This window comes from Desmodus rotundus, chromosome 8 (assembly GCF_022682495.2).
Source record: "Desmodus rotundus isolate HL8 chromosome 8, HLdesRot8A.1, whole genome shotgun sequence".
Classification (NCBI taxonomy): Eukaryota; Metazoa; Chordata; class Mammalia; order Chiroptera; family Phyllostomidae; genus Desmodus; species Desmodus rotundus.
The window spans coordinates 37918891-37942513 of NC_071394.1; the positions used below are offsets into that span (position 1 = coordinate 37918891).

General features: G+C 45.0%; 1 protein-coding gene across 1 annotated transcript; it reads right to left on the minus strand.

Moving 5' to 3' along the window:
• Positions 1–943: 943 nt before the first annotated feature.
• On the minus strand, positions 944–22913 carry VXN (vexin). The gene is made up of 6 exons (XM_024572036.4): positions 22788–22913; positions 17832–17887; positions 9973–10123; positions 5514–5575; positions 2934–3028; positions 944–1187 (listed from the first exon to the last, which is right to left on the minus strand). The coding sequence occupies exons 1-6, from the start codon at positions 22852–22854 to the stop codon at positions 1004–1006; spliced, it is 615 nt and encodes a 204-aa protein (XP_024427804.2). The 5' UTR covers positions 22855–22913; the 3' UTR covers positions 944–1003.
• Between the last annotated feature and the right edge of the window lie 710 nt (positions 22914–23623).

Below are 23623 nucleotides of genomic sequence, written 5' to 3' on the forward strand. Positions count from 1 at the left end.
ATATGAAATTGATAATCAATTGGCTTTGACCTACAAACACAACAATTTCATCTGGTTTAACCTAATGCATAATAATGTATTTCATTCAAATCACTTATTGTTCCAACTTTATGAAATTCTTCCCTTTGAAGATTTCTCCCAGAGACATACTCCTACTACTCAAAACCTTCCTCAGATCGGTTGCTAGGGTAAGCAAAGCAAGGAGTCTGGTGGAGAAGTGGAGGAGCTGGCATCTAGGTCCATGGTCTGACATCTAGTCACACAACCTGTTAAGGCCTCTCCACCTGGAGACTGGGAACAATTGTGAAGAGAAGAGATAACGGATAGGAAAGTGCTTTCAAAAGTTGAAATCATTATACCAAAGTATTATTAATTCCACTAGACTATGCCATTTCAGAAAACATTAGCATTCAACATTTAACTTTTAATCATAGTTTTCTATTAAAAAAACTGCACATGAAAGAATAGAAAATTCATGCAATCATGCCAAATGATTATCAGAACCCATCCTGACATTACTCTCAAGCAGATATTTGCACTACGAAGTCAGTATGTAGAGCTTTGTCACTGACGATCATACATACCCCTCAACATGAAATCACTGGGGCAACAGGGGTAGCGAGAGCCGTTGTGTTCACACACAGTGGAAGGGCTCACAAGGAAGACGGAAGAATCCCCTGCTTCCTTCCTTGGGAGTCTGTAAAATGGGCTGGGGAAATTTTATTTTGGTGTGGTTTTGCTTAAAGATAGGAATATAAACTTATGACCTCCCGAAGCCACTTTTAGACCAGGGGCTTTAGCGATTCTGAGAAAGAACAATTTTCTTTGGCCTTCGAGGGAAGTTCCTTTTGTGAGTCATTAGCCAGGTGATCAGGTAGTAAGGGAGGATGATGTATGTGTTCAGACCAGCTACTCTCAGAGGTAAGTGTGGCTCCATTCCAGTCCAGCTTTCTCCCCGTGCAGTGAATTTTGGCCAACGCAAGGCACCTGGGGAAGGTCACCTTTAGTCAGCCTCAAAGGCGCTGTTGGTTGCTCCCACGTATTCAGACTTCTTCTTATGCCTCGTCCACATTTTCCGGAGGATGTTGGGGACGCCACATGACACGCTCCCTGTCAGTGGCAGGGAGGCTTCTGCTCCCTGGGGAAGGGTTGGATACTCTTCAGCAATCTTCTTGAGATGTCTGGATCTAAAGAAAAGCCAGGTGTGTATGGGGAGGGTAGTCACTTCACTGGGCCAGACTTTTAGTTTTTTCTCTGAAGAAGAGTAGCCTGTGCTCTTATTCCTCCCCTGCTCACACCTCTCATGACCAGGAGGGAGGGTCACCATTGGGATGCATGCAAGAATGACTCCGCCTGGGAGATCCCCGAAAAAAGTGAGGGAAGGAGATGGCCTTGGGCACACTGATTTATGGACCTGAAGTTCTGCTCTTGTCCCAAGTTCCACTTTCCCACCCCTCCCACCTCTGCTGGAACAGTCTTTGCTGGGATGGGTGGATGTCCCAAAGCATTGGCTATTGAAGGAGCATGAGCCCAGGGGTTGAATGCCGCTCCCTGCTTACTGTGTGACCTCAGGCGAAGGACTTAACCTCAACCAGACTCAGTTTCTTCCTGTGCAAAATGGGGCTTTTGTGAGGAGAAAAATGAGAAAATAAAGCATCTGGCGCACTGTAGGCCTCCATAAATGTTCATTTTTCTCCTCACTTTCTCTCCGTGAGAGAAATGGCCTTACTTGTCAGTAGACAGGGCCCAGGAACAAAATGAAATGAGAATGTCTGAGCTTAGTGAGAAAGGATCCATTTGGAAGCCTTGGCGATGCAGCTGTGTGGGCTGGTAAAGTCGGCCTCCGCTGAGGCGTAGTAACTTTTTGCTGGCCTGCTCCAGCAGTTGCCCAAAGTCATTGCTGCTGAGAACAGCTTGCTACTAGAACTTAATAGGATCCAAACAATTTTCTTAGTTTTTTCCCATGAAGTCCCAATATGTTGAATAGCAGCTTCTACAATTCTTTCTGGATGGCTTTCTTTCATTTAGAAGGGCTTTGCACTGGTCTGCTTCTCCTTGGACGCCCACAGCATTCCAGGTATTCACCACCTGGACTGATGGTTTAGCCAGTGGTCCCTCACATACCTGCCTCTAACATGTTCTCAAGTGTGCGTCTTTCCAACTACTGGACTGTAAGTTTCTTGAACAATGATAGCAACAGTTTGTGCTAAGCTCTTCACATGTTATCTCATTCATCTCCATGTTTCCTTTGTTTGTTTGTTTTAAATAAATGAGGGCATGGAGGTCTGAATAACTTGCCTGAAGCCATAGCAAGGCACTGGAGTGCCAGGCAAGCGGCACCACTTGACTGCCACAGGCAGCATGGAGGATGGTTGTGGGGACATAAATGGCCAAGGTGAACTGAGTTTAAGATGACCACCTGCCACCTACCTAGTGTGCCACTGAAGGCAGTAAAGGGGCTGCGGGGGGTGGGGAGGGTGGGGGAGTTAGCATCTGGCTCTGGATCAGAGGAAATAGTAACGTTGGGGTGATACATTTGGTTTGAAACCTTTGTATTTTACATACTTCTTTACATTTGGGCAGGGGCCCTGAAACTGATTCAGGAGGCATTTCTGACCTCAGCACGCCTGTGGGAAGCTCTGAATGTGGACTGTGATTACATTTATCTGATTAACCAAAAATCTTCCAAGTGACAGTTCTCCAGGTCTAAAGAGTGGCGTTAATGAAGTGGAAACCATCAAAAAGGCTTCAGCTTCACCCCAGAGAAACAGTTACCCAGGATGATTGCCCTCATTAAGAGGGAATTTGCAGCTGGCATGGATTTTGTGTTAACATCTCGAGTCTGTCAACCAGGCCACCTGTTACTCTTCTGCCACTCGACCCGGAGCAGGTGGGGCGCCCTGCAGGCAGTGGGCTGGAGGCACAGCACTTACCCTCTTGCCAGAACAGCTCTGTTCTCTGAGCCTGTGGCTGCCGCCTCCAGGACAGCTGTGGGGGCCTTCACTGAGATCCGGGCCACTGGGGGAATCTGGGTTGTGAGGAAGGGGAAGAGAATGTGAGGCTGTGGCTGTGGTCCCAACTCTGGTACAACTGGAGCCATTTGAAAAGGGGACGGCTAAGCTGAACCACCACCAACCCAGGGCAACAGTCCTTGCAATTGGGTGGGCATCAGACTCCCCCGGAGGGCTTGTTAGCACCACGCTGTGCTCACCTGGGTGTTGATTCAGTAGGTCTGATGGGGGCCTGAGAATATGCATTTCTAGCAAGTTCCTGGGTGCTTCTAGTACCAGCACCAAGCTTTGAGAAGCAACTTGAGAAAGAGCAACTCGGTCTTACCTGAGAGCTTTGTCCCCCTCACATCCCCATTGCCTGTATCGCCTTTGTTATCAAATTCTTACTTTGAAATACTGCCTCGATTTCTGCCATCCTCTCCATTTCCTCTGCTGCAGCCTTCAAGGCCGGTCACCTGGGGCCTCCTTGCCACATGCCCCAGGCCCCTTCTGGACTTGTGGGGCCTTCCCACTGAGCAGCAGACGGAGGCCACCTCTGCAGCCTGCTCTTCAAGCCCCCCAAAGCCGACTCCATCGCATCTACGCCCATGGGTGCCCCCGGGTACCAGCAGTCCCAGTCCCAGCAGGGCCATGCCTGCCTTTCCCAATGCTCGTGCCCAGTTCCACATCTGCTCTCGGCTTTTCTTTCCCTTTCCAGACTGCGCCTCATCACTGCCTGACCTTCAAGCCCACTTCCTCCAGGAAGTCTTCCCTCAGGCTGGTGGCCCAAATTGATTTCTTTCTGCCCTCACATCTGCACAGCACTGCATGCCTGTGACATGTTTTAGCACCTCACCAATTCTGTCTTTTCATGGTTCTCTACTTGTTTCATATGTTTGTCCAGTTTCCTAGTCCCCAGAAAGGTCACTCAGTGTGTGGCAGGGCCTGGGACTTAAGCTTTGGCGGCCTTTTGTCAAAAGCTTAAGTTAGCTTTGCTAACAGAGGTGGTGAGTGCTCACGAAACATGTTCTGAAGTGAAAAGTAGCTGACGGCCTAACCTGGGACCGGGCCAGAGGCTGCCCAGTCAATGGACATATGCTATGCTTTGTTCCTCCACCCAAGGCTCACTGAAGATTTAAGGTCACCATATTCCTGGAATTGCTGAGAAATTCCAGGTTGAGGACAGTATTGTTCACCTCGCCCCTCTCTCCTGAACCGGCCAGAGGTCCTGTGCAGTTACTGTGCCACCTTGTGGTCTCTTGGGAGCTCTCCCTTCCCATCAGGCCAAGGGAAACAAACACCCACCCACCCGCCTTCTTCCCCACTGTCCGGAGTCTGACGGAGTCTGATGTCCTTCTGTGCATCTTACTGCTGAATCAGACTTAGCTGTGTGAGCTCTGAATTGCTCTCCAGCCTCTGATGGGCTGCAGCACCCCAGCCCCACTGTCTCAGGCCCAGAGGAAAGAGTCACTTGTCCCATCCTGGCCCATTGTGTGGTTCTGCTAGGGTAGGGATGACTTAGATAAGATGCTGAGGTTAGATTGCCTGCTCAGACCAGGCACGAAGAGTTCACATTTCAGTACGGTTTGTTCCGTAAGGATGAGGGGCTGGGCCAGACAATCAGTAGGATTCTTTCAGTTCTCACAGGCACGATTCATGCATCTTGAGGTCTGGTGTCACTGAGCACTGGGAGCCCGAGCCAACCTCACCTCCAGCCATGACCCCACCCCTGCTGTGCTAACCAGGGTGTGCCCAAGTTCATGCTCAAAAGGAGATGCAGGAGACTGTATTTTTCAGAGAGATGCTGAGCTAGACCTGGACATATGCCACCCAATGATCCCCCTTCAGAGAAGGATGGGCAACAGATGGCTCTCAGCTCCCTCAGGTCTGTCTCAGCTACAGAAGGGCCACATTGTCTGAGGTCACAATATTCCTCCTGGGGCACTCCGCACACAGTGACAGGGCGAGGAGGGAACAGAAAGACCTGGCCGTTTGGCCCCAACTGGGGACAACCCAGGTGGGCAACACTCGCCCCAGAGCTCCCATTGGGAGGGGTCGGGCCTGTGTGGCAGTGTCAGGGGTACTGATTCCTACCACACATCTCTAATCCTACGCCCCAAATCTCGGGTTGGCTCCCAGAGAACCTGAGCTGGAGCAGATGCTGTCCAGATGCGTCCCACCCTGAGATGACTGTCGCTTTGTGTTTTCACAATGTTCGAGATCCCTTCCTTCTCTTTCCCCCTGTAACTGCCTTTGGGAATTGGTCGGGCATTTCCACTGGACAGGGGCTAGCCATAAAAACGCTTCTTTCCCTCCATGTTTGAGATTTCTGCTAGGTAACACCTTCTTCTGTTTGCCTGAGAGCTGAATCTGGCAAGAAAGACAGCAGCCGCCAGTGGTGTGCCCCAAGGTGATGGACGATAAGAGCAAAGAACCTTCAGAACTGGCCCAAAGGACACTCTGTCTCTTGTGGTGGCACAGACAGGGCACAGCAGATACAACTCCCCAGGCTTAAGTACTCACCAAAGACTTCCCATAGGCTCGACTCCCACACAGGTTTGATGACTTGGGTTCGGCAATCCCCCCTGCAAAGGTGAATGGAAGACACATTGCTCAGTGCGCCCTGTTCTGCCTCCCTTGGGTCTGCATTGATGTTCAAAGCCAGCGATTTCTGTCTTTTTAAAAAATTATCTTGATATATATATTTTTATTGTTGAAATTACAGTTTATATTCAATATTATTCTGTATTAGTTTCAGGTGTACAACATAGTGGTTAAAAAATCATATACTTTATCAAGTGGTTCCCCCAATGTTTCAAGGACCCACCTGCCCCCACATAAAGTTATCACAATATTATTAACTATATCCCATGCTGTACTTTACATCCTTGTGGCTTTCTGTAACTACCAATTTGTAATTCTTAATCCCGTCATCTTTTTCACCCAGCCCTCCAAACCCCCTCCCCTCTGACAACTGCCAGTCTGTTCTGTTTCTATTTTGTTTATTTTGTTCTTTAAATTTGACATGTAAGTGAAATCATAGGGTGTTAGTCTCTGTCTGACTTATTTCACTCAGCATCATACCTGCTAGGTTCATCCATGCTGTCACAAAAGGTAAGGTTTCATTATTTTCCATGGCAAGTTGGGAATTTCTAAAGGCCTTGTACCAAGGAGCAGAATCGAGCAGTAGGATCGGGCAGCAGGGTAACTGCTGAGGGGGTCACCTGCTCCCCTGGTGCCCTTCCAGGGGGCAAGACCTAAGGTCTAATAAGTAGGCGCTCAGAGAATGTGCCTTCAGCATCGCCTTCCTTCCTAAGGCACCAGATCACAGAGGTTATCAGGAATGAGGTCCTTATGGCTTGGATCAATTATTTACCTTTGTGCTCCTGGACATCCCTTTGCAAAAACGAACACAGAAGTTCTGCCTGTGGCAGGAAGCACAGGATCGTGATGTGGAGGAATTGCAGAGTCCTGAGCACTGGCTACCTGAGAGGTGCCTGAGAACATTCTTGCTATGCCTTTACTCCCAAGGCCTGCTTCTGAGTAATTTCTACTCTGAAGCCTGAAGCTTCTGAGAATCCAGGTGCTGAGCTGAGGGAGCTAGCACCAGGCAGGGGGGTGGAGATAGGGGAAGGTGGCTTTCAATGTTGTCCTCCCCTGGGACAGACATTCCTGGAACAGCCCCATCCTATCACGCTTCAGCATATAGAAGTAAAGCACCCTCACCCCCAGGAAAACATCTCCACGCCAATTAGACAAAGTTACAAGACTGCCAATATCAAACCGTGATGTACAGCGCTCTGGCAAAAGTCATGGTAGCAGCTCCTATTTTTGAGTATTCACTGTGTCAGGCACTGTGCTGAGTGTCAAACACACACATGTTATCTGATGTGATCCTCACCATGACCCTGACAGGTAGTTGTCACCATAGCCCCGCTTTCCGGATGAGAGTCCTGAGGTTTTAGTAAGACATCCCATTGAACAACAAGTTCAATGAAGACGGCAAACAGTCCTCTTTGGTCCTGCAGGGCTGCGGAGACTAGACCTGGAGACCCTAGCCCAGTCCGGGAGGAGTTTGCCAGGTGGTCAGACCCAGGGAGGGCAGTCCGCAGAGAGAAGAGTGTCAGTGAGGGTTCAGGGAAATTGTGTGTAAGGGAGAGGGCACAGGATTGCACAGCAGCTCGGGGGTGCTCTGTGCATAGACTGGGCAGGGACAGGAGTGTCACAGGAGGTGGCCCTGGAGAAGTCAGCAGAGGACAGGTCCTAGAGGACTTTGGTCATGGCGCGGGTGGTTTGCAGGTGGTGGTGACAGTGTTTAAAGAAGAAGAATGGCAGAGGCAGGTTTCGGCTTTAGAAGGACCCTCTGGTAGCCTCATGGAGGGAGGGGGCTGGTGGCTGAGGGCCAGGGTTGGCTGCTACACACAAGGGAGGATGAAGGGAAACTGAGTCCAGGTAGCTGGAGGGAGGTCCCAAGAGGGAGAGGTGAGACACGTCCAGGAGTTGACACTGCAGTGTTCAGTGTATGAAGTTGGGGGGGGGGGGCGGGCGGCAGGGTGCGGGTGCAGGAGGGAAGGCCTATAGGGAAAACACCCCAGTGGCTTGCAGGGAAGATGGCCTGCAAGTGGCCCCAGCTGAGAAAGGGAGAGAGGTCTGAATGAGGAAAATGAGCCCCATTTGAAAAAGTTGATTCTGAGGTGCCTGAGGACATCTCTTGGTGGAGAGGTTCCACAGGTGACCAATTCTCCCAGGCCCAGGAGGTGGGGTGTCTCCTTTCCAGGCACCTGAGGTTCACCTGCTCGAGGCCTCATGTTGAGAGTGTTTCTCAGCTGAGCCTCTGCTTTCAGAGTCCCCACAATTTCCAAGATTCTTCAGAGAATCTTTCTCTCACGGGAGAAGGCTACAGCATCCAGGAGCCGTCTCCTGTAGCCCAGAAAAGAAACTCGTCTCCCGATCTGAGGTCCCTGGAGACACACGTCCTCTGACAGGAGGATGGAAGACAATGCCCATGGCGGGTGCCAAGCCTTCCTGTGGAGAGCCCTGGGTCTGGCCCTGGCTCAGAAGTCCACCCTCTCTCCCACCCTCTCTGGAACTATCAGGTTCCAGGAGCTGAAGGCTGAATCAATGCCCAGCTCAATCTTTTCTTTTTTTTCTCCTAAACCTGTCTAGCACATTCCTTGCATGGGCTGACTGTCACATGTTGGGCAGATTCTCTCCATTTCATAACTTACTATCTCCTCGTTCAGAATAAAAGACTGACTTGGTCAGTTCAAGCTTTCATAAGCTACTTAGAAAGGAAGGAAAGTGTCCCCTAAAATGAGACAGTTGGGAAGACATATTCTCTGTGGGGAAGAGGCATTAACTAGGAAATTGGGAGATCTGAGATTTAATCTCAGCTTTGTTGCTAAGGAGCCTCACAACCTTGGGTAATTCACACAGTTTCCATGGTTTCAGTTTCCTCTTCTGTAAATTGGCAGCGGTGGGCGCAATAGATCAGTGGTTCTCTACCTTCTATGGGGATTGGGATAAGATGGGGGGTATTAAAACACAGAAGGTGTGCCCCACCCCAGCATTTCTGATTCAATAAATCTCAGGTGGGACCCAATATTTGCATTTCTAGCAAGTGCCCAGGCAATTCTGCTGCTCTGAGGACCCCACTTTGGGAACCACCCATTAAATCATCTGTAAATCCTTGCTAATCAGTTTGTTGTCCTCAGACCAACATCCTCAGCATCATCTGGAAGCTTATTAGAAACATAAAATCTGGAGCCTTCCTCGGTCTTACTGAATTGGAATCTGCATAACAAGATTCTCAGGTGATGCTTTTGCACATTTAACTTTGAGAAACATGGCTCTAAATTTACTTTATGATTTTGTAGTGACGATATTCTCTTTTTCTCCTTCTACACACACACATGCACCCACCCACTCACCTATATATAGACATAGAGAAAATTTGTCTCCTCTTAATTTGAAAGGCAGATTGTGGTTTTCCTAACGCTTTCGTTCTACATACATATGTATATGTGTAATCACCTAACTAGAGAATATAGATTGCTTTATGCATTCCGCTAGCAGGATCATAAAAACAGGATCAGGGTGTCAGTGGCCAAAGAAACTTTAGAGAAGACAATGGATGAAGGGACATACTCAATGGAGTTCTATTTCAGTTTTCGTAACACAAAATTGTGAACACCCAAAGGCTTTGCGAAGGATACCCCAGACATTCCATTGTGTATTTCTGGAGTTAAAATATGAATAATTTTAGGCTGTGGGCTTAACAGACATAACCTAAACCAGCAATTAAAGGCAAAATACCATCGCAGACTTCAGCGAGCTAGAGGAAGACACGTGTTGGACTGCTTGAAGTGGAAGCCATTTATAAACGTAGTGTGAAAGGTAAGACTATAGTGTTTCCAGCTTTTGAAACAGATTTGTCACAAAATTCTTTTTATACAGTGTTGAACTAGCCTAAGTCATTTAAATTTAAGATGGGGAGATTTTAAGATGGTAGTTTATGAAGAGTCTGTATTATTACACGCACACTGCCTATAGAAAAAACAACATAGGCTTCTTCTGCTTTGTGGGCCATGTCTACACTGGGTTTCTCTCCCCTGGAACATAACGACTTTCATCTCCTCCTGAGTTCAGCAGGCTTCCTGTGGGCAAGATGGTAGATGGAAGCATCTTTGCTCACTACACACACCAGAAGCGTGACTTACAGGTAGAAGGTGTCGTGGGGACTGCTGTAGATAGGGTCTGAGAGCAGGTGCATTGAGAGCAGGAGCAGCATGCATGGGGGAAGTGAGTAGTCCCCATGCCACAGGTACTCCGCTCACCTGCCCTGACCGAGGACACTAGGGAGGACCGAGTTGCAGTCAGATAAGACACAAGCCAGGAGGCAGACACTGCACTGGCTGCTCTAAGTCAGCCATTGACTCCCAGAGAGGCACTGGGAACAGGGGTCAGGCCAGGGCACTCGTACCTGGTCTGGCGGGGGTCTTGGCAGGGTGGAGTCCCTGCTGCCATGAGCTCTGGAGCCGGCCTGACCTGCGGCCCTCGCTGTCGTGGCGGTCACTGCGGTGTGGCAGCAGCTCCAGGGGCCGGGAAGAGTACAGGTCTGACTCAATCACCACCTGCCGGGAGGAGGAAGGACAGTTAGCTTCTTGCCCAAATCAGATCTAGGGATCCAGGGCCCAGGCCAAGATTGCAGCTTTGCTGATGGGCGTTGTACCGACAAGCGTGTTTTGGAGCCCTCCTTACTTCACTGAATGCTAGGATCGGTGAACAAACTTGGGTAAACTGGCCAGCAACAGCTGTTTAAGGAACTTCAGAACATCCGTGGTGCCGTGGTACAGGAAAATGAGAGCCCCGGGGTCCCTCACCAGCAACCCCGTCACAGAGTCAGAAGCCTGGGCCATCAGACCAAACCAAGGGCTGGTTGTCCGCGTCCTGTCCTGACATGGTTTGACAACAGGACAGGTTATTTGAAATGAGGATAGTCCTGGAATTTGGGGTCTTATGGTCTTGGCAGCTAGGTGGGCACCCTTGTTCTTGGTGAGGATGGCTTTTTTGGGGACAAAGAGCAAGCAGAGGGAAGACTTAGGTCCGGGAAACCTTGATTCCCAGATTTTTAAAAAGAAAGAAGCTACTGGCAAGATAGAGCAGGCACAGCTCTGGAATGCGCCAGTCTCCTCCACGTCGCGGAGTGCCTATGTTGGGCGGAGCTGGGGGTGAACGTCCCTATATGTGGTTCTGTCAGTGGAAGTCCTGGTGAGCCAGAGCAGAGTGCCGAATGCTAAGTCACTCTCTGTAATGACCACTTGCTGAATAGGTATTTTTGGAAGTACACGAAGGGGAAATACCCCTTTTGTTAGGGCCCACCCACCAAAACTGACCTTAAAAGTTATCACGAAATACTTAAATCATTGAAAGTTGAAATGTAACATCTTGAGACAAATAATATCTTATTACCTGGAGGGATAAAGGGAAACTTAGCAGTTTTGGGCTCCTATCCTGCATATTTTTATTCTTATCCTGGACACTGGAGTCATTCATTCTAAACTTCTTGCTCCTTTGAAGCTGGTTGGAACCTCCGATATTACATGGCAGCCGCTCTGAGGTTTGCATTCATTGAAGCGTTTGCTCCTTCCCTCTGCAGACACCCTGCGAGGACGTGTTCTGAGCCAGATCCAGGGCACATGGTGCAGCTGTGAGTGAGGTGGACCCGTCTCAGCTCTGCAGACTAGTTTTGACGGAACGCCCTCAATTGTCCACATATACAAATGGTGTTACTTTTAGAGGATGTGAAGCAAAACAACTAAATTTTTAAATATCATAATAGGATGATATTTCAATTGAGTGGAGAAAAATTAAAGCTCTAACAGATACTGTTGGAATAAATGTCAGGCCATTGGGGCAAATGGATCCCTGTCCACATGACTCATACCAAAATGAATACCAGACAGATCAAAGATGCATGTTTAAGAAAACAGCCCCCCCAAACCTCAAACACTACAATATGGTTTAATATAACATTTGTTACTTACAATGGGCAACTGTTACTTACAGTTCTATCCCTATGTACATAGAACTCTTACAAATCAATAAAGAAGAAGAATATAGAAAAATGGGGCAAAAAACATGATCTGGCAATTGACAATAAATACATGAATGGCCAATCCATGAAAAGAGGAACAACATTCATAATTAAATACATTAAAATGATAATTTTTTTCTCTCCTATCAGATAGTCATTGATGAAGAGACTCGTTTGGATTCAGGCAGACCTGAGTTCAGCCCTGAGTTCTGACATATGGTTCCGTGGACAAGGGGACACCCTTGTCCACCCTTGTTGTCCTGGGGCATAGTCAGTGCCTGTCCTTAATAGAGGTTTCAAAGCACAGCTCACTCTTTTAGTTTATCCACATGTAGGGATGTGAAAAGTAGGTTTACTGTTGTAGGTTTACTGTGTGGAAAAATACAAATTAATAAATAAGCATATAAGAATAAACTGTTTCACATACAACTGCAAACCTACTTTGCCCCACCCTGTATTTATCTATAGCATCTGAGAGTGGTTCATGTCTCCCTCAGAGGAAAATACCATAAGGGCAGCTGTCCCGCTTTCCCTCAGTTTACCACAAGTAGTTCTTTGCTTAGAAAATTAATATATCCCCAATTTGGTCTTATCTGGGGTAGGAAATTAACTCTTGTCAGGCCCATTTTAGGATCCAGACTTATTCGTTCTGTGCCATTGGAGAAAGCTGATAATCCAGGAACATTCAGGATTAGTCCCCTTTATTAGTCCCCTCTGGGCACTGCACAAGGTGGCGTTCCTGCTTCCAGCAAGCCTTCAGTGCAGGTGGGGGGTGGGAGGTACAGCACCCCAACTGGGTGCCAGCTCATTGGGTCTGCGAGGCACAGCAGTGGGTGGTCCGGCACTCAGCACCCGGCACACACACCCCTCTGCTCTCCTCCTTCCCTTCCTTTTAGCCTTGTGCGCTGCCATGATGTTGCCCAGAGCACTGGAATTTTCTGGAGTAATGTTACTTCAGAGTCCCGTTCCCCTGGACACACAGACTGTTTGACTTAAGGGCCCTCCTCTAGAATACAAATCTCTGGGTTGAATAGGAAAGACTCAAGTCTCATTGTTTGCTACTTGTAGGGCTCTCATCACAAGCATGTCTGATTTTTTCCCCCGTTCTTCCGGAGTTCCTCTCAGGAAGAAGAGTGAGGATGGATGTGTTTTCAGAAGCCCTTTGCAGACCAAGAACATAAGGCAGGATGTGAAAGCCTGAGGGGTCCACGGGGAGACCCAGCATTTTCTCCTCTGGAAGGGAAGCAAATGCTCCCTGCAGGACCAGGAACCTCCACCTCTGCCATCCCTTCCCTGCACTGTGCCTGGGGGAACAGGGCTGGGGAGGGAGAGAACAGAGGCTCCTGCTAGATTATGACTTAAAGCTAAGTGCTTCTTTAGAGTATCTTCCCCAACCACCCCCCACCCCCAAAACACGCTAACAGCGGGAAAGGACAGAGGAGAGGGGCCCAACTCAGAAGATTTCCCTTTTATAGCTGGCTTTGTCCTTGGTTCTCATTTCCCACAATAACAGAGGCTCTGAGAGGGCTCCAAGGTAGTGCATTAGGCCCACAGCTGAATGGATGGTTGTGGCCTCCAGACAGCCTGGTGTATTTTCTGGTCTTGCTGCTGCCGGTGGTGGTCTTAGAACGAACCAGTCTGAGAGTAGGCTCTTTAGTACCCTGAGCACACGGGAAGGTGGGGAACTGATAGCAGGGGGTTGGGTATATTAACAGGGAGTTAGAAAGGCAGGGGAGATGCAGGTGATGAAGAATCACCATGACTTGGGGCTGATGGGAATTGTTCTAGCCCAACTCCCTAATTTCACATGCAGGGAAACTGTGGCCAAGAGAAGCCGTGTGCATTCAAAGTCACAGAGCTGGAAGAAGGGGCAGAGCCAGGACAGGAACTGTGGTTTTATGACTCCTGAGTGCTCTTTGTCAGACCCACAGAAATACCTACATCCAGATAAGAATTTTCCAGGGCAGTTGATCGCTCAATGCCTTTTGAAAAACTCAGCAGATCACCAGACAAATCTCTCCCCCGCAAGGTTGAACTCTGGGGAGAATGTGACATTTGCAATCTCATTTCTCCATCTTTCCTGCTGGTGGTCCTGCTGCGTATGAATGCCAGTGGCAGGGCCTTCAGTGACCCACACCTTCCTGTCAGTTCATTCCTTTGAGCTACTCTTATAATGCAGGCAGCATCAGGTCGACCAGCATGGCAATAAAATTGCCTGAGATTCCAAGGGGGAAAAAAGACTGTCTAGAGAAGGAACAGTATGTAGCTGTGCCCTGAGTTCAGACAGAAAAAAAAAATTGAACTTAGGACAAGTCCAGAGAGAGGGGAAACTGTGACCCTAAGGCTGGGGGCAGAAAGGAGAGAAATATTGGTAAAGGAAGGAACCTGACACCCACATGGTAGCCAAAGGACTGATACTAGACACAAATAAGAATTTCAGGACAAAGAGAGTCATAAACATTCGACCATTAGAGCAGTTGCAAAATATGAATCATTTTCTCGGGAACTCAAGGGGAGCCAAGAGCCAGTTGGATGAGGAAATGAGATCAGAGCCAACTCTTTCTTCTTTGGGACTTGCTTTCCCCAACTGAGGTGGACTGAGAGATATTTTCTGTCTTTTCTAATTTGAATGTTCTGTACAGCTGGGGCTGAGTTTTATAAGCAAAGGATGAGTCAGGCTGTGAGGGGAAATCAGAAATTCGGAGGACAGCTCAAAGGCCAAAGGGCGTTATGAAGCTGTCTCACCTGGGGGAAGATTGCATATTTAAAGGCAAGATCCTAGCTTCTGATTTTTTAAAAAAACCCTCACCCGAGGATATGTTTATTGATTTTAGAGATAGAGGAAGGGAAAGAGAAAGAGAGAGAGAGAGGGAGGGAGGGAGAGAGCGCATGAAAGAAAGAGAGAGAGAGAATGAGAGAGAAACATCAATGTGAGAGAGATACATCATCAATTGGTTGCGTCCCATATGTACCCCAGTGGGGGATCGAACCAGCATCCTTTTGGTGTACGGGATAATGCTCCAGCCAACTGAGCAACCCAGCCAGGGCTTCTTTTTATTTCTTTTAATCAAAAGCAATTTTTATATGTATTCATATACTTGAGTCATTTTTGTCTCTGAGTAAAAAATATTTTAGAGAGGGGAATTCATAAACCATAAACACAGCAGTCTTTCTCAAAAACATCCACTCCCAGGAAACCTGAGAGAGTGGTTCCCCACTGCCTGGCTGAAGTCGATTGGATATGGCAGGAGGCTGTGCTTTGTGTATCTTATGTTCATGTGGCTTCACCCCATCGCTGAGAGTTGTCTCCTTTGTTTAGGTTCTAAATGCCCCAAGAATTTTCTTCCCCAGGACCCTGGAAAGTACAGTGATTTAGTTTCCATTTTAAAAGTTTTTGTGACCACTGTTCTGTCCTTATAAAGCCAGTAGATATTGGTATAAAGTATAATTCAGACAGGAACAGTGTTTAAGTTTAGAAATTCAAGGCAAGAACTTGGTTGAGAACTAAATATTCCTAACTCCCTTGGACTGTCACTGACTCATGAAAGATTTGTGGCTCTTTCAAATCCAAGGTAATGCCAAACTCAAGGCCTTGATTGAAATGGCTGTTATGAAACTTTTCTCAAACTCTAACTTACCTACAAACAACTGCTTCCCTTACCATTTTTTGTAATATCCACTGCTCCTTAAAAGTCAGGGGCACTTTTCTACTAGAGTGTGGGCTTAAGTGTTCAGGGGCCATGACAACAAAGTAATTTTCTTGCCCTACAACAAGGAAATTTTCCATCCATTGAAATTCCTTTTCTTTCTTAATATGTAAAATATTTGCAGAAGTTATTTAAAAAATATACAACTGACAGAAAAAAAATAGGCAAAAGACATGAGTAAAGAACCCAGAGTAAAAAAAATAAAATGTATAAAAAGATGAGGAATGGTATTAAAGAAATGCAAATTAAAACAATAAGATACTTTCACCTATTGGATTGTCAAAGATAATCAACACTGTTCCCATGTAGTATTGGCTCACGTGTGCTGGTAAAGGTGCTTTTAAAACACATTTGTTTAGAATTTGGCAATGGCTGCATTATTTTTGCAATACTCATACCCTTTGAGCATTTTCTCTTTATTTTTAAAGATTTTATTTATTTTTAGACACAGGGGAGGGAGAAAAAGAGGGAGAGAAACATAGACCAGTTGCTTCTCACATGCCCCAAACAGGGACCTGGCCTGCAACCCAGGCATGCTCCCTGATTAGGAATTGAACTGGTGAGCTCTTAAGGGTTCTCAATCCACTGAGCCTCACCAGCCAGGGCCTGTTGTTCTTTTAACTGAGACTTCATTGACATATGAATGTGTAAATTTAAGGAGCACACATACTGATTTGATAACCCAGAAATTTCATATCTATGAATGTATCCTTAAAAATATTTGCATAAGAGTATAAAAATTATGTTCGAGTATATTTCTTATGGCATTATTTTAGTAGAAAAAATGGGGAACCCCATTTATTGACAATTTGGTTAAATAATTAAGAAAACTTCAGATTTGGTTTGGATAAAAAATTATGGTACATCCATAAAATGGCATACTATGCAGCCTTTATAAAGAGTGGGATTAGTAAAAAAAGAAAGTTGCAAAATAGTATGTTATTTGGCAATACAGTATAATTGTTAGTATATGGGAAGTTTTCACTTAAAAAATGCCAGTGTTTATTGAATGGGTCAGGTTTAAGACCACAGGTATCAGATCATTTGCTCCTTCCAATGGTTCTTAAGATGTGTACTTTTTATCCCTATTTTAACGCTGAGGAAGTAGAGTCCCAGAATGGCTGGGCAACTTGCCCAAGGTTCAGATAGCTAGAAATGGATGGGACTGGAGTTTAAGTCCAGGCAGCTCAACTCTAAGTCTACACACCTACCTACTGTGTTCCACAGCTTCTCAGGGTTTATTAATACTGTATTGTGTATCTTCATCATGTTTCAAATTTCATAATGGGCACATACTGCTTTGGATATTAGAAAAAGTAATAAATGTACATAAAAACAATGACTAAAGTCCCACCTCTTTCCAAGGACACTTAAAAATTGTTTCTTAATGGAGAATATATTTTTAAAAGTTGAGATACTTGGAAAATCAAAATGGTGCTATGAAAAATTGTGATTGAAATAGGAACTCCAGTATAACCAAGAGGAAACAATTAGCAGTTAAAATAAATCCTTTAAATTAAAGTACAAAGTTGTATTCACAGTTTTTATATAAAGAAATCTGTAACTAAATTCACAGCAACATTAGGCTCTAAAGACATGCAAACTAATTTTATGGTAATGCATGTGCTTATTAAAGTAGCAAAAGATAATACAAAAAAATGAAAGCCAGTGTTGTTGAGGTTGGAGGTGAGTGAAACGCGTGGCTGCAAGCCTGGCAATTGTTCAGAATTCCTGGTCCATGTGACAAAACTGTAAGCAGAAAGTATTTTTAAAAATTACTATATTTCTCCCCATCTAGCTCAGTGTCTCTTACACATAATAAGAATGTAAATATTTGATGGATGGATGGATGAATAGATGAAACTATTCTTATCCTCTTACTTGTGAATTCTTCTTTGAGGCATCTGTACCAAGGAATTAACCCCCCAAATAGTATTTTGTACAAATAAACTCATTGTGCTGCTATTTATAATGGTAAAAAAATGGAACATTGCAAATGCCAACAATAAGAGAATACCTAGGTCAGGGATGCTATACTTACATTGTGGACTCTCTTTAAATAAGAAAAAAAGTATACATGAAACGAGATTTACTCTCTGTGTCTGGGGAAAATGGCAGAATAGAGGGGTCTGATTCAGAGCTGGCTGCTGTTTGGTTGACATTATGACAATTATTTTGGGTAAGTAGAGGAGGGAGAGTGCAGCGACAACAACATGAGCTATAGAAAACCTTCCTGGTTATATTGAAAGCAGGAGAGAGTGAAGAAGCTAGATGCAGGGCCCTGGCTGGGTAGCTCGGGTGGTTAGAGCATCATCCCAATACACCAAGGTTGTGGGTTCAATCCCCGGTCAGGGCACATACAAGAATTAACCAAAAAATACATAAATACCAGTAAGTGGAACAACAAATTGATGTTTCCCTTCCTCTCTCTCTCTCTAAAATCAATCAATAAAAATAAATAATAAAAAAGAAAGAAGCTAGACATTGCTTTTTTTAAAATGAATGTCAATAAAGAGATCAAAACTAAAGTTTCCTTACATTCTTAGTCAAGAGGTGTTGAGAGCTTTTGACTCTTCTTCTGGCTGGACTGGACACTGCAAAGAGAGACAAACAAATAGTTTTAGAGAACACCCATGAGGCTGACATAGCTACAGCAACAAAACTGAGAGGCTTCAAACCTAGAGTGGGGCAGGGGCACAGAGAAGGGGAAAAGGCAAAAAGAGGCAGGGTGCAATTGCAGTTGTAGATATTACTTGGTTGAGTGCACCAAAGTACACAGCAGCATTATTCACAATAGCCAGAAGGTGGAAACCACTCCAATGTCCATCAATGGTTGATGGATGAAGTGTATTCTACACATTCAATGGAATATTATTCATTCTCAAGAAGAATGGAATTCTGATACAGGATGCACGAAAATTTGAAGATATTAAGCTAAGTGAAGTAAGCCAGACACAAAAGGACAAATATTGTATGAGACCACTTGTATGAGATACCTAGAGTAGTCAAATTCATAAAGACAGAAAGTAGAATAGAAGTTAACAGGGGCTGGGAACGAAGAAACAGGGAGTTATTGTTTAATGCAGAGGTTTTCAACCAGTGTGCCGCAAGAATTTTTTTTAAACAATTTTATTTATTTAGACAGAGGGGAGGGAAGGGAGAAAGAGAGGGAGAGGAACATTAATGTGTGGCTGCCTCTTGTGCACCCCCCACTGGGGACCTGGATTGCAACCCAGACATGTGCCCTAGACCAGGAGTTGAACCAATGACCCTTTGATTCACAGGCAGGCACTCAATCCACTGAGCCACACCAGCCAGGGCTAAATTTTTAAAATATGCAATACCTGACTATCTAGTCAGGGTCGCTGACAACAGCCAACACAACAATAACCATCTACTGTGAATGCCCTGTCTGGAACCATAAATATATAGGTCATATAATAGAGCTGCATCTTCTTAGACGTCACATAATAAGGTTGCATCTGATTGGTTAATTCTTGGTAACAAAAATCCTTATATACAAGTACAGGCACCCGATTTTTAAAAAGTTACTTTGGAACAAAATGGGTAGTTAATTACTATTATTATTATTATTGTAAATCAATCAAAATTATATGTATTTTATCAGATTGGAAAAAATATATCTTTTGGAGTGCCACAGAATTCTAGTAATTAGTTTATGTGTGCTATGAGATGAAAGAAGGCTGAAAATCACTGGCTTAATGGGTGCCGAGTTTCTGTGAGGAATGATGAAAAGGTTCTGGAAACAATGTGAGTTTTCTTAACGCTACCAAACTGCATACTTAATATGGTTACGTGATAAATTCTATATCTTGTATATTTTACCACACACATAAAAAGCTTAAAAATCAATCAACTATAAAAAAGCACTTGGTTGGGAAAAGTGTACATTTTGTTGAAATGAAGACACCCCGGCACTCTTTCCCACACTACTGTTAGAATGATTTACTTGGAACTGAAATGCCACCATGTCACCCCCCTGCCTAGAACGAGAAGGACTCCTGGTCACCTCTCAGATCCGGCATCCCCTGAGTGCTGAGTTGTCATCTTCTTCAGAGCGCCTGCAGCCGTGGCGCGAATCATCCAGCCTGCAGGTTAACAGGCTTGGCTCTCCACTCCTTTCACTTAGGTGTGAATCTGAACTTGACCACACGCCAGTTGTGTAACTTGGGCAAATTACTCACCCTCTCTAAGCCTCACCTTCCTCATCTATAAGTTCGGGGTAATAACAGCATTTACCTCAGAGGGCCGTGGTAAGGATTAAATGAACTGATTTGTACAAAGCCCTTGTCCCATCACCTGGTGAAGAGTAAGTTCCCAGGAATTAATAAGGGTCATAATGATTTTCCCCTTTCTCTGCAAGATGAGGAATGGTGGAAGGAATAGGGGGTGATTTCTAAAGACTGTAGCATTCCATTAGAATTTCTCTTTCTGGAGTTTTCTCCATTTTCTCTTTCCCCTCACTAGCCCCTCCCCATTATTGTTTATCCCCAAGTAGATTATTTTGAACACTGTGGTACTATTCACCCCAGAATCAAACCCACTGTGGTGTGTCTCAGGAAATAGCTTCTGGTATAAATTCTTGGTAAAACCACAGTTTTTATCTTTTGTATTTACCATAAATTGTGTTTATGAAATCTTTCTCTTAGGTTTCTCTTTCTCTAGAAAGTAAAAATACACACTTGTCCTCAGTTACAGACTTGATCTATGTCCTATACCTTTAAAATACCTAAGAAACACCATAACATTTGCTATGGACATATTTTTGTGAGATATTAAGATGGCTCAGCTAAAAAATATATAGCTATTAGGTTGAACCCAATACATGTATATTGGAAAGAGGAATATAATACAACAATAATAAATGCTTCCCACTAAGCTTACTAGGTGGATGGCTTATTTGCCTTATCTTAGTCACGCCTCCCAGTAACTCTGCGAGGTAAGTGCTCTTCATTTTATAGATGGGGATACTGAGGGTTGGGGTCACACAGTTGATGGTGGAACAAGGCCAGTTCTCTTAACCCCTAGGCCATGCTGTTCATGTGGCTGAACTTGTGCTCTGAAAATGTCCTGGTCATTGCCTGTTGAATAAACATGGCTAAACAGTAGCAGTTGAGAAAGGGCCTATCAGGCAGGACTATAACCCTTGTTAGATACAATCAAAACAACCTATATTTCTGCAGTTAAGAAATGTGAGGACGTAATGGTTTCCAATCTCTCTCATAAGAGAGACAAGTGAGGTGAGACAAGCTGGCACAGGCTTCCCTCATTGAGGGCCCTCTGCCCTATGGCTTTGGAGAAGCAAGATGGGACAAAACAAAAAGAAGGAAGAGGCAGACTCCTCCCATTTCCCGCCTAATATAAACTGCAAATACTCTTTTCCTAGAGAACAACTTCCTGAGTAGTGAAGTGTGCATGAATATCAATGACTACTTGGCTTAACACCATGAGATGGCCACAAATAAAAATGGCAAGAAAGGAATATGGATTAAATATCTATCTTTGACCAAACATAGTCATTGCTATAAATATGGAATAACAATAGAAATCACTAAGTGATATATTCAATGGTGCTTATTCCATGCCAGGTACCATGCTAGATGCTTTACATATGTTACCTATATTTTATTTTTCCTTTATAATAAGCCTGGGAGGTAACTTCTAGTTTTCCCTTTTACAAAAATGAAAACTCAGGCCCAGAGAGGGTAAGTAGCCTGTCCAAGGTCACTCAGTGTGGAAGTGGCAGCCGTCTCTTGACCACTATGCTAAGCACATGGAGTCAAAGGGCCTCTGTGGAATAATTTTATTCAGGTGAAGTGTGACATTGCTGCTGAACTGCATAGTAATTTTTTTAAGAAAAGCTATTTGACTTTGATTTCTTTTTCCCTTAAATTTTTTTAAATGGAAAAAAATGATAGAAAATAGACATATTTTAACATTTTCATATTTGCTTCCAATTTGTTTCCTACTCATATAAAAGTAATAACAAATTAGAGGGCAAGTTTAGGTCCTCTCTTTGTCTTCCCTAATTCTATTTCTTTCCCTCCCCAGGACTACTAATATCACCAATTATATCTGTATCTTTCCAGCTGATGTTTTCAAACTTTTCTGAAAGTATGTATCCATAAACAACACGTAGTATTGTTTTCTATTTCCAAAATTAATCACTGTTATCATACATATGTAATTTTTCAGCCTGCTTTTTTCTCACTCAGCATGTTTGGAGATCTATGTCCATACATTCAGATCTAGTCCATCGCTGGTGACTACGGTGGAGAATTTCACAGTATGATGACACCACATGTTACCCCTTCCCCACCTCAAGGACACTTTTCACTTTTGCTGTCACAGTATCAGTGCCACTGTTGAGGATCCACGTCTAAGAGAGAAGCAGAACAGCTGGGTCAGAGGGTCACGACTGCCTTGACTTTCTAGGTACATTTCAGAGTCTCAGTCGAGAGTTCCCACTCCTGCACGTGGGCAGACTCCTAGCTCTTTTTTCTCTCTGGCTATCCGGCAATAGATGTCTAAAGCTTAATTGACATTCTGCTGGCTGTCTCATTGAGACCAGGCTGAGTTGCTCCCCCACACTCCCACCCCCTCCAACACTGACCCTGTCAGAGGCTGACCGGGGAAGAAGAAAGGAATTGTTTGAATAGAGGCTCACAACACCAGCAAACATGCAGCCCACTTCATTCAACTTTGACAATGAGACCAGGTTGAGCCAGAGCCCTGGACTCTCCCAGCACGAGAGAGGGTGGAGTGACAGAAAGAACAGAGGCCGTAGGACAGAAGGCTGAGCTTTGGAGGAGGCAAGGGAACTGTCCAGTTGCCAGAGACCTGCTGTCCTCTGAGCTCTCACCTGAAGCCCTTCGCTGGACTTGACACCATTTGCTTTGTACACAAGGATGGGCAAAGTCATACTTTTTGGTGGCGATAGTTCCAGGTTAAGTTTGGGAGTGTGCCCCTGGGGCCTGGGTAGAGGCCAGCCTAGGCTAGGGCATTATTTGACCGCTTTATTGGGCTTTGGGTCACTGTGGGGAGTATTTCTCCTCATATTTCTCTGCACAGTTAGAAATCAGAGTTTTGAGGCAGCTGGTTCTCATTTCAGATCCTGCTTGCTCACTGGAGAAGATGCTTTCATCTAGTCGCCCAGGGAATTTTGTTTTCGTCTATTTCCTCCAACAATGGCTTGCTGTCACTTTCATTTAGCATATTGGGTTGCAGTATTGAATGAAATGGAACAGGAATATTTAGTTGCCCTCATTTTCCCCTCAAAGGATTGCTTCTCAGTGATTGATGTTTATCAATGTGCCTCCTCTTCAGAAACAACCACAACAAATATCATCAAAACAGAGAAACGGTCAGAGCTCAGAGACCTGAGGGAAAACCGTAGTAAAACAGCACGTGACTATCCTTACCCTCCAGCATAAGGTGTCATGTTAAGGGAACAGTCAAGGACTATTTACTCACCCTTGGAAGGAATCACAGTGGTGAAAACTTCTATATTTTCGTCGCTGCAGCTGTAAATCTGATGCATCGTTTCAGCCTTCTCTCCCCTAAAGTGCCTGGGAACCGGAGGCCTCTCTCTGAACCCCTAGTCGCGAGGTTTCCTGATCCAGTCTGGCTCGGGGATCATTATGCAGGTCCACAAAAGACAGGCTGGTGCTGTGAGCTCATCTCATTCCAGAGCCTTCACTGCAACATTTTCTAATCCCATCTGTCTTTTTTTTTTTTTTTTTATGAATCCTATTATTGCAAACCTTTGATTGAGCGTGGAGGCTTCAGTCCCCTCCCAGCCAGGATGTATTTAACATTTTTATTTTGCCATGTCTGCCGCAGTGAATTTGGAAGTCTTTTGTGAAGTGATGAAGTGAAATCGCCTACTCAGTTAGCGCCAAGCTTGGATGGAGAATTTCACCGAAAAGGAAACATGATTTTTGGTAATAGCAATTCCCCTTTTCATTTCTTTTTCCCCTCTCTAGAAGAACTGGATATTCAATAACTTGTCATGTATTAATTTGGCTTCCTTCACAATTTCTATTTTAAACAAAACGACTGTTCCTCCACAGCGTTTTCGCCTTATGCCACTGCCTGACAAGGCTGACATTTCTAGAGAGCCGTGTGCTTCACGTCTCCTTGTACAGCCCCTCAGGTGCCTGCAGGGTGTGAGAACGAGCAGTGTCCGACACTCAAGGTGTGCAATCACAAGGTGGTTGTATTTGACCCTGTATATTGTGTATATTATGCACAAAAATAAGGTAGAGTTGAAACATGAATATATTACGTCAAATGCACTGCTTTCCATT